This window comes from Nelumbo lutea, chromosome 8 (genome assembly GCF_056320005.1).
Source record: "Nelumbo lutea isolate HS-2025 chromosome 8, American lotus-T2T, whole genome shotgun sequence".
NCBI lineage: Eukaryota > Viridiplantae > Streptophyta > Magnoliopsida > Proteales > Nelumbonaceae > Nelumbo > Nelumbo lutea.
Window position 1 is genome coordinate 56,036,393 of NC_142691.1, and position 9,762 is coordinate 56,046,154.

General features: G+C 36.8%; 1 protein-coding gene across 1 annotated transcript; it reads right to left on the reverse strand.

Moving 5' to 3' along the window:
- Nucleotides 1-268: 268 nt before the first annotated feature.
- On the reverse strand, nucleotides 269-6,349 carry PRK1 (Leucine-rich repeat protein kinase family protein). The gene is made up of 3 exons (XM_088957033.1): nucleotides 5,249-6,349; nucleotides 1,849-2,427; nucleotides 269-1,392 (listed from the first exon to the last, which is right to left on the reverse strand). Exons 1-3 carry the CDS (start codon nucleotides 5,904-5,906, stop codon nucleotides 725-727), a joined length of 1,905 nt encoding a protein of 634 aa, XP_088813159.1. The 5' UTR covers nucleotides 5,907-6,349; the 3' UTR covers nucleotides 269-724.
- Between the last annotated feature and the right edge of the window lie 3,413 nt (nucleotides 6,350-9,762).

Sequence of the window (9,762 nt, forward strand, 5' to 3'; positions counted from 1 at the left end):
CCCATTAAGTTTCTTAGTGGTGGTTTTATTTTTAAAACATCTATTAGTATAGTGGTCCTTTTGTCCACATTTAAAACAAGTTGGGGTTGTTGATTTTCGGATTTTAGAAAGTCTTTTAGGGTTCTTACGGTCTTCTTTTCCCTTTTGTAGATATTTATTTTCTTTTTCTTTTGAACCATCTGAGGAGCGAAAGGTTCAGGAGGCATTCCGAAGCTTAGTTACTTTTATTTTTTTATGCCTATTGTTACCCATAAATTCAAGGAAGATGTGGGGAACATATAGAAGTCCTTGATTAGTGGGGAGAAGATTAACACACAAAATCCCCCCATCACTCTCTAACTAGTGTCTAGAAATCTGATCTATCTATACAAATATTTCAAATAACAAACACATATATGTAAAGAGATGATAATATGAAAACAATCTCTCCTTTTCTACCTCCAATCACATAATACCTGAATCAACACGTACACCCCAACCACTTTACACCAGTGATGAAAAAAAAAACAAAGGAAAGACCCACCACCACAAAGCCCTATGCCCTTCAACATTCCTTCCTACCTCTCAACCCTTCAATCCAGGGAGGAGGCTATGAAGTTGAACAACAATTGAAACTGTGAAATTGTGTTGTTTGGACCCTTTTAAGGACATCAACAGCATGAGCATCAAAACCAATCTTTCCCTCCCCCCCCCCCCCCTCTTCAACTAATATTTCAACTAATATTCATAGAACAGAGAGATCAACCTCAGTCATTCCTTTAGAAGAGACCATATCCCCTTCACTAGCAAATGTAGAGTAGAAGCCATCATCTTTGTCCCTCTCTCTTACCCCCTCAATCTTCTCAGTTGCTTCGGTTATATCCCACCTCTTTTCCACATCCACTTCACAACAACACAATCCAATCTTCAATAGCTTCATCATTTCACATTCAGCGTTCTTAGTCTCTCCCATGTCTTTATCAAACACTTCCTCTGGCCTCTCTTGCTTAACAACTGAATTGGCCCAACTCACCAAATCTTCATCACTACCTCCCTTACCCTGCTTGAGAAAACTTGCAGGGAATTTACCCGTCAACATCTCCACTACCAGTACCCCAAGGCTCCACACATCGGTCTTCCTTGTTGTCCGTCCATGCTGCTCATACTCCGGTGACTTGTAGGCCACCATTAATTGTGAGGCATGCTCTTGATTGATTACAGGCACTAAACCATAGTCTGTTAGAAGGGGTTTGAGGGATTCATCTAGTACTACATTGGATGACTTGAGGTGACCATGTGGAACAATTAGGCTAGGGAGCTCTTCATATAGATAAGCCACGCCCTTCGTTACCTCTTTGATGATATTCAAGCGCGTCGGCCAATCAAGCCCAGGCTGGCCTGGAGTTCGGTTTCCTGATCAATAACATCAAATTGTAACTACACATGAATGACTATCACCAAGCAACTAGTAGGGGTGTTAATTGGATTGGATTTTGTCCAATCCAATCCAGTCCAAATATGAGTCCATTACAAATGGACCGGATCCAATCTGTTCAAATTGGTTTTACTTTAGAATGGTCCCAACTCAAACTTGGTCCATTGGCACATGTATTCTTATCTTCTATTAATGGATTGGATATTGGTTCAATTCAGCCTAATCCAATATAAATCCATTATGGATGGATCAGGTCCAATCCAATAAATACTTTGGACTGGAACAGTGATCAATTCAATCAGTCATGTTGGTCCATCCAATCCGTTTAAATTGATCTTTTTATTAGGATGGGGTCCAACCCAAAACCGATCCATTGACACCCCTAGTATACAAGCAATAAAATTCATCATGCATGAAACAAAATAAGTACTTACCGTGCAAAATAGAAGCCAAGCTGCCATTTTCAACGAAGTCAGTTATCAACAACTTCTCTTCCTTTCTATAATAATAAGCCACAATAGGAAGCAAGTTAGGGTGTCTCAACCTCCCTATCCTCCTCATGTGCTCTTGGAACTCCTCTCTTCCTACATTATTCATTTGTCTGAACCTCTTCACAACCATGGCTGACCCAGTTAAAAGCACAGCCTTATAGGAAGACCCAAAGTTTCCACTGCCCAACACTTCGGCTGATGCTTTGAGCAAGTCATTTAAGTCAAACCTCTCTCTATCATCCCTAAGAAACACCAACCTTCCATTCTCGGCCTTCCTACCACTGCTGGGCATTTGCGGTGGCACCCCACGCTCCACTTTGTCTCCATCACAAGAGGCCTTCTGGTTGCCTTCTACTTGAACCTTACCCAATTCCTCTGTTTGGCCTTGGCGTCGCAGAATAGCAACAACAATACCGATGATTGCTATGGCAATTAATATGCATAGTATAATCATGATGAGCTCTAGCAAAAATTTCCTAAAGTCGCATGATTCCAGAGGCTTCCCACATAAACCTTCGTTGTCTGATCATCCAAAAAATTAGAAATAAATCAAGGTAAAATCATGTGGTCTCTAGAGGAAGTTATATTTAATTTCTTGCAAGCAATGCGCAATATCTCAAGAAGCAAGAAATTATAATCTTCTGATAACTGCAATTTAGAACTTTAGTCCTTCAGGTTTCTACATCAGTTAGGTGATGCATGGCTGATGCTAATGCTAATAGGTCGCAATAGCTCTTCACAATAGCTTAGCACCTCATTCAATGTCATTTTTTTGTTCTTTTAAGGTTTTTGTGGTGCTTTCTATATTAATTATAAATTGTAAATTAATAGAATTAAAAATGATCTGAAGTTCATAACCCAAATTAATAAGCCCTTGAGATATTTGGTAAATTAAAAGGAAAATGCATGACCCTTGACTTCCAATTCTTTGATTTCATAATCCATGTGTCTATTGTTCAACTACAAACGTGCATGGCCCTTGCATGCTACATGGTATTGAAGGAGTCATTTAAAAATATTATTTTTTTCAACAAACAAATACTATATATCACCAACACCATTCCCTAATTATTTCTTTTGATGTAGGGTTCTGCTTTGATTTTTGGGATATTATCTAAAATCTCACCATGATGACTTTTATGCTTTTCTATTAAACTCACCATCACTTTTCAAAGCCTCCAGAGAGCCCCTATCAGTCTAAAACACACCTTCCATTAAATTTCCATTAGATCACCATTAGTGGTAATTAATAAAATCTGTCCACATAAGCATTTAACTTGTTTATATGACCAAACTACCCCTGAATGGCCAGCCAACCTTATTAAATAGGAAATTTGTCTAAAACTCACCATGACTTTTCAGCATTTCTCTTAAACTCACCATAACTTTTCAAAAACGTCAAAAGACCAATGGTTGTTGGTAGATTACTATTTTACTGTTAGATTATGAAGGTAAGCTTTAGATAATGAAGTTTGTCTACACCAAAGATCACATGGCTCTTAGTCATTTTATCTTTGGATTTAGGGATATTATCTAAATTTCACCATGACTTTTCAAAACCTCTAGAGAGCCTCCTATTATTGAATTTTATTGTCCAAAACTCATCTCCTGTTAATATTTCTGTTAAATCACTGTTAATAGGGGTGAACATGGGTTAGTGCAGTTCGGTTCTATGGAAAAACCTAGAACCAACCTGGCTTGTAGCCTGTAGGGGTCAGCTCCAAGCTTTTGGAACCGGAACCCACCCTGTGAAGGTCGGTTCTGGCCTTGGTGGTTTGTGGTCAGCTCTAGGGTCTTCTGTGGAACTTGTTCTTTCTTTACTCTCCCCCTTGAAAAAAAAAAAAAAAGAAAGAGAAACAAGTTTTGTTCTTCAAAAATTTGATTTGCAATAAATATAATATATAGTATAGAACTTATATTATCTTTATTGATTAAATTGAGTAACTTAATATGTAGATATATGGTCCAAAACTTATAATTTAAATTTAAATTTTGTAAGTATTACCTTTTACATTACTTACTGTATAGATTCAAATATTAAAATGAAAACAAATTATCAAATCACTTGCCCAACGATCAAGTGAGACCATGGCCTTTGTAACCATGAGTGTTTGGATTCAAATCTTCACATCCCGAAAAGTACTTTGGGGTTTATTTCAAGGCAAGTTTGGCTTCAAGGCAGGTTTCACCAAGGTCGGTTCCACCAAGACCAACCAAGTTCAGTTTGAATAGGCTAAACCCCTAGAGGCCTAGACCCTGAAACCAGCTTTGGTGGGAGTAGGTTCCAAAAATTTGGAACCAACCCTACCCTGTAACAAATTTGGTAGGATCAGTTCAATGCCAGTTTGAGGTGGATTCCAAGTAGAAGTTACCCATTTTCTCACCCCTAACCATTAATGAACATTAACAGAAGTTGTCTATGTAAGCATTAAGTATTTTACATAACCAAACAACCTTGAATGGCTAATCATCCTTATTGAATAATTTTTTGACAGAACTACCCTGAAATAGCCAATCAACCATATTAAATGCTTCAGGCCTAGGCCCAACTCTAAAATTTATGGCCCTAATGTGGGCCTGGGCCCTAAGCCAAGCGTTAATTTTTCATAAAAAAAATATTTAATAAATTGATTGGCCATTCAGAGGTAGTTTGATTATGTAAAATACTTAAATGGTTACATAGAAAACTTCTATTAATGATCACTAACGATGATCCAACGGAAATTTTAACGGAAGATGAGTTTTGAGCAATAAAATTCAATAAGAAGTAGCTCTCTAGAGATTTTGAAAAGTCATAATGAGTTTAAGAGAAAAGTGAAAAAGTCATATTTAGTTTTAAGAGAAATGTGAAAAAGTTATAGTGAGTTTTAGATAATACAGATCCCTTGGATTTACAATGAAATAGTAAGGTGTAATAATATCTGTAAGCCGATTTTTTCGAATTAATATCTTAGGTGGAACTGGTTTGGTTTGTGGCAGTCCCTCATCTCTGAATATGCCACACATACATATTGGTTGTAAACCCTAAGCTTTGCTTTTTTTTAACTGATGAAAAAGAAGAAAGAGAATGCCAGGATTAACACCTCTCAAGACCCATAAACTAGGACCAATATTTGGTAATGGCATTTGTTTTTTTGAAAAATTTGACTACTGAACTACTAAAATTGAGCCCAATAACCACAAGCAATCTTTCTATTTTCCTTTTCTCTCCTTTGGCTTCTGGTTTAATAATAAAAATAATTGGTGGTATGGGTGTGGTGGGCATGATCATACTGGATGACGATGATGAAGGATACAATAATGGATAGAAACTAATGGCTCAGCAGTGAGGAGGGAGACTGACCTGCAAAAGAGCTTACATCCATCATGCTTAACCTCTCAGGAATGGGACCCTCCAAATAATTATTTGATACATTGACCGTCGTCAGATTCTTCTGTTGAAAATTGGGTATACCGCCTTCAAACTGGTTGCCCTCAAGCCTCAACACCAGAAGCCTGGGCAACCCCTGAAGCGAGGTCGGAATTTTACCCGTGAAGTCATTATTGGCCAAATGCACCTTCTTCAACCACCCCATCCCTACAAAAGCATCGTCGGGAATGTCGCCGGAGAAGCGATTATTGGAAAAATAAAAGGCCTTCAACGCTTTAAGCTTTCTTATGTTGGGCATGGGACCAGTGAAACTATTGTTCATGAAGCTCATGGCCCTCAAGTATGGCAAACCCCTTAGCGTGTCCAGGTCTAGGAAACCTGTTAACCCCATGTGCTCAAGTTGCAGAGCCCATATCTTCCCGGTCCCGTTCCAGCATTTCACGCCAACCCAATTCCCCGTGCAGGGATTCGTAGACGCATTCCAGTTGTAAAGTGCACCATCATTGCCTAACGACGCCCTGAATTTCAGAAGGACGTCGGAGTCGGGGTCGCCCCAAGAAACAGCCACAATGGATAACAAGGTTATAAGGAATGCGGTGATGAGAGGCCACCGTGTGTCATAACGGGCCATGGAAGGGGCAGTGCGCGCTGCCTGAGAGCAGGGAGCGCGCCTTTATTAATTGGCTTTTATCACAGGTACTCAGTGTTGGAGGGGGAGGAGGAGGAGGAGGCTTGAACATAGATGGGTTTTGATGGCATTGGTTTTTGGAATTTGATAGAGAGAGAAAGAAAGAAAAAAAAACAAAGAAAAGAGAGAGAGAGAGTGATAGCAGGGAGGAAGGAGAGAGGGAGGTGGGGGATTGACGACACGGAGGAGGGCAGCCATTGCTAAGAATAGGCTGGGATTTAGGAGTAGTGAGGTTGGTTAGGGAAGGTCAATTGAAGGGTTTGATAGGTTGACGGAGTCCACTTTAATTTGCTCTTCTCTACAGATGTTTCTGCATTCAGGATGAGCTGTTGCAAATTGCATGGGAGATCCAAGACCGGCCTTTGATTTTGATTTTGATTTTGGCCATTAATTAATTGGGTGGTTTTTTTTTTATCTCAATTCCCTTTTGTTTGTTGGTTGCTGCTAGCTCTTGTTAGTTGTTGCCTATTGTTGGCCTTGGCCTTGGCCTTGGGCAGCAGTTATAGAGTTTAATTAGTTTAGAGTCTTTAGACAATAAGAAATAATATCTTGGTGATAACCTAAGCTAGGAGTAGTTGTTGATGCTACATGGCAAAAATCACAGAATAATATCTTGTTGGTTGTCTACCAACTGCAATATATATATCCATCCAAAGTTAGTGTACCCTACCCACAATTATTTTGGATGATATCTAGTGAGGATCAATCTAATTCTTTTGGGTTTTTTTCAGTTTGTTAATCTTTGTCTCTTTTCTTTTTTTTTTTAGTTATTCTTTACTTTTATTTTCTATATATTACAAAGGAAAATAAAAAGAAAAAATGTGCTAGTAGCAATTAAACTCATTCATTAATGCATCATAGGGTTTACAGATATTTGGTTAGGTTTGGGTTGACAAATCAATTTGGGTTTTTAGATCAACCTGGGTTGAGGCTAGGGTTGGCCTTTGATTGATCCTTAACTAACTCAATCTATCTAATTTATATTCCTATTTTATTAATTAGAGAGAAGAAAATTGGGGTTGAGAGATTTAATAAGATGAAATTAGAGATTAGTGAGATGGAGGAGATACTATTTGGACATACATACTAGGAGGTTAATAATGGTCTTATTATTAGAGAGAGTAATATTGATGGATTTTATCAGACTTAATTAAAAGGGTTTTATTTTCACTTTAAAATTATTTAATAAGTTGATTTAAAAATCAATAATTACAATTGCAGAAATGAAAAGAGAAGAATGTCGTTGTCAGCATTGAGATGAAAGGACTCTTAGCCTTTTTAATAAAGAAAGAGATATCCTAATAAGTAACGATTATTAGATCAATTGCAGTTGATCCGGCTAGATAAATATGGTTTTCCCTCGACCCCCTCCCCCCAACCCCTCTCAATACATTTTGCCAAAATGCCCCAAGGAATTAATCCCCCGTATTCACCTTCAGTACTGGTATTGCTGCTGAAGGTGCTAACCTCAAGTTCATACTCAATTGGGATTGATTATACCTATATTCACATTCTTCATGAGATCATTATAAGGTTAGAATTAGGAGAGGACACGAGCTAAGTTTTTCATGAATTATTCGAACTTGGTTCAGTTTAGTTTAAATCAAGTTTCGAGTCAAGTTCAAACCCGATATATAAATTTATTTATTAATCGAGTTGAACTCGAACCTAATAAAATTTTACTCGTGAGGCTCGTGAATCTAGTTTCAAATCAGCATTGCTGCTGAAGGTGCTATACCTCAAGTCCATACTCAATTGGGATTGATTACCCATGTTCAGATTCTTTATGAGATCATTATAAGGTTGGAACTTGAATGAAACCCAAAAATCAGTTCATTCTGGACAAAACCCTAATCTAGCTCTTTTATAAATCATATTAGGTAGAAATTGCCGATCTATCTCCATAGACGTAGAAAATTTTGTATTGTGTTATTTCGAGCATATATATTGCCAATCCATATATTAGGGCACTGGAAGGGAATACATTGGAACGGGCCGAAACAACATACTTTTAATTACTTAGGTGGTGTTTGGTTTTATTGCTGGTGTTTTCTCATAAAATGGCAGTGTTTGGTTCCATTGAAAACAGCGCCATGTCGGAATCACTTTAGTAATCATACCTTGCAACATTTTGAGAAAGGCAAAAAAACATCAAAATGATGTTTCCCGATGTGGGCCAACTTTTGAGAATCGAGTGATGCACTTTTAATTTTTGGGTAATAGGGGTCATATGTTGTATGCTGGATCTAATTAGTGGGTTTGTAGGGTTAGTGATAGAGTGCGCACAAGGCCCACTAGCACACAATTCACAAAGCCTACGCTTGACTCCTCAATACAAGGAGTGATGATTTCTTACAAGTTAACCGAGTAGAAAATACCAATATACCATATCTATTTGGTTTTTAAATTATAGTCAGAAAAACAATTCATGATTAGAGTTGTCAAGGTGAGGTATAGTTTAGCACAGGATGGAGCAGTCTCAAACCAATTATTAATAAGCAAGGTTTTTAAAACCGATTTAGAGAATAAATCGGTCAAGGGTCTGGTTTTCAGGTCAAACGGTCCGACTCTTTAAATTGAATGGTCGGTTTGTTCTGACAAAAAATTAAAAGATAAAAATAAAAGAATAAAAAATAGTCAAAACCATTCGAATGGTTAACTGTCTGGGTCAGCGGTTTGCTGACCAAAATTAACGATTTTTGGCAAAAATCTGATTTTGGGGAAAAACGGAACCAGTCCTAACCGATTCCTGATTTTTCCGGTCCGACCATTCAATCTGGTCCGGTTTTGACTCAATTAGACCAGATTATATTTGACATCTTTAATTACCTATGATAACAACAACTTTGAACTTTCTTTTAGATAATATAATCTTAATAAAAATGATAGAGAATAGTAAATGGTTTATATGTTGATAAAGGAAGTGTTTTCAATCAAAGTTGTCTTATACACTATGTATGAAATTTATCCTTTTAGACACAAAATATAATAAATTCTACAAGAAAACTAGGAGACCTTTATATATTATTCACTAAATAATTAATTTGGGTCGTAATTGATTTGAAACAGCAAGAACCAATCCCAACCCAATTATTAATCAAGACACAAACCACGAAACCATGATAATTATTTCCGATGTTAATCGATTTGAAACAGCAAGAACCAATCCCAAACCAAAACCGTGATAATCAAGACACAAACCACGAAACTTGTCGATTTTGTCAGTTAAACCCAACTTGTTAAGGTTGTAATTAGATCAAACTCAGATCAGGTGCAGCAAAATCCACATCCGATCTGATTACTAAAAGAATACATCTGAATCCAATAGGATTTAAAGACTCGAATTTGAATCTGAATCCTAACGGATTTAATCTGACTCCGCTACAAATTTTCTAAAACATCAAAAATCTTGAAAATTTTATTTATTTTTTTACTTTTATATATAATAAATTAATATAAATATAACACACTAAATTTATTATATACATAAATTCACATATAATATAATATATAGAATATATTTTTATAATTTTAAATATAATTATATAAAACTTATATATTAAAATTAGTAAATGTTATATTATAATCGGATCGAATGAATCAAATCCAAATCCGATCTGACTATTAATCGAATGTAGATTGTAGCATCCAAATCTAATCCGATTACATATCATCCGAATCCAAAATAATCGGATCAGATGTCACATCAGATCTTGGTTTTCAGATACCATTCACGGTAGTTGTTGTCATCTCTATTCATGTCCTCTATCTCTCATGATGTAAATAACCAAATAGCTAA

Excerpts from the sequence above, each read along its gene's own strand:
- PRK1 (XM_088957033.1), bottom strand. The coding sequence starts at position 5,906 with ATGGCCCGTTATGACACACGGTGGCCTCTCATCACCGCATTCCTTATA. Across the intron at positions 2,428-5,248 it reads GGATGTAAGCTCTTTTGCAG|ACAACGAAGGTTTATGTGGG; the intron begins GTCAGTCTCCCT and ends TTGGATGATCAG. Across the intron at positions 1,393-1,848 it reads CTTGGCTTCTATTTTGCACG|GAAACCGAACTCCAGGCCAG; the intron begins GTAAGTACTTAT and ends GTTATTGATCAG.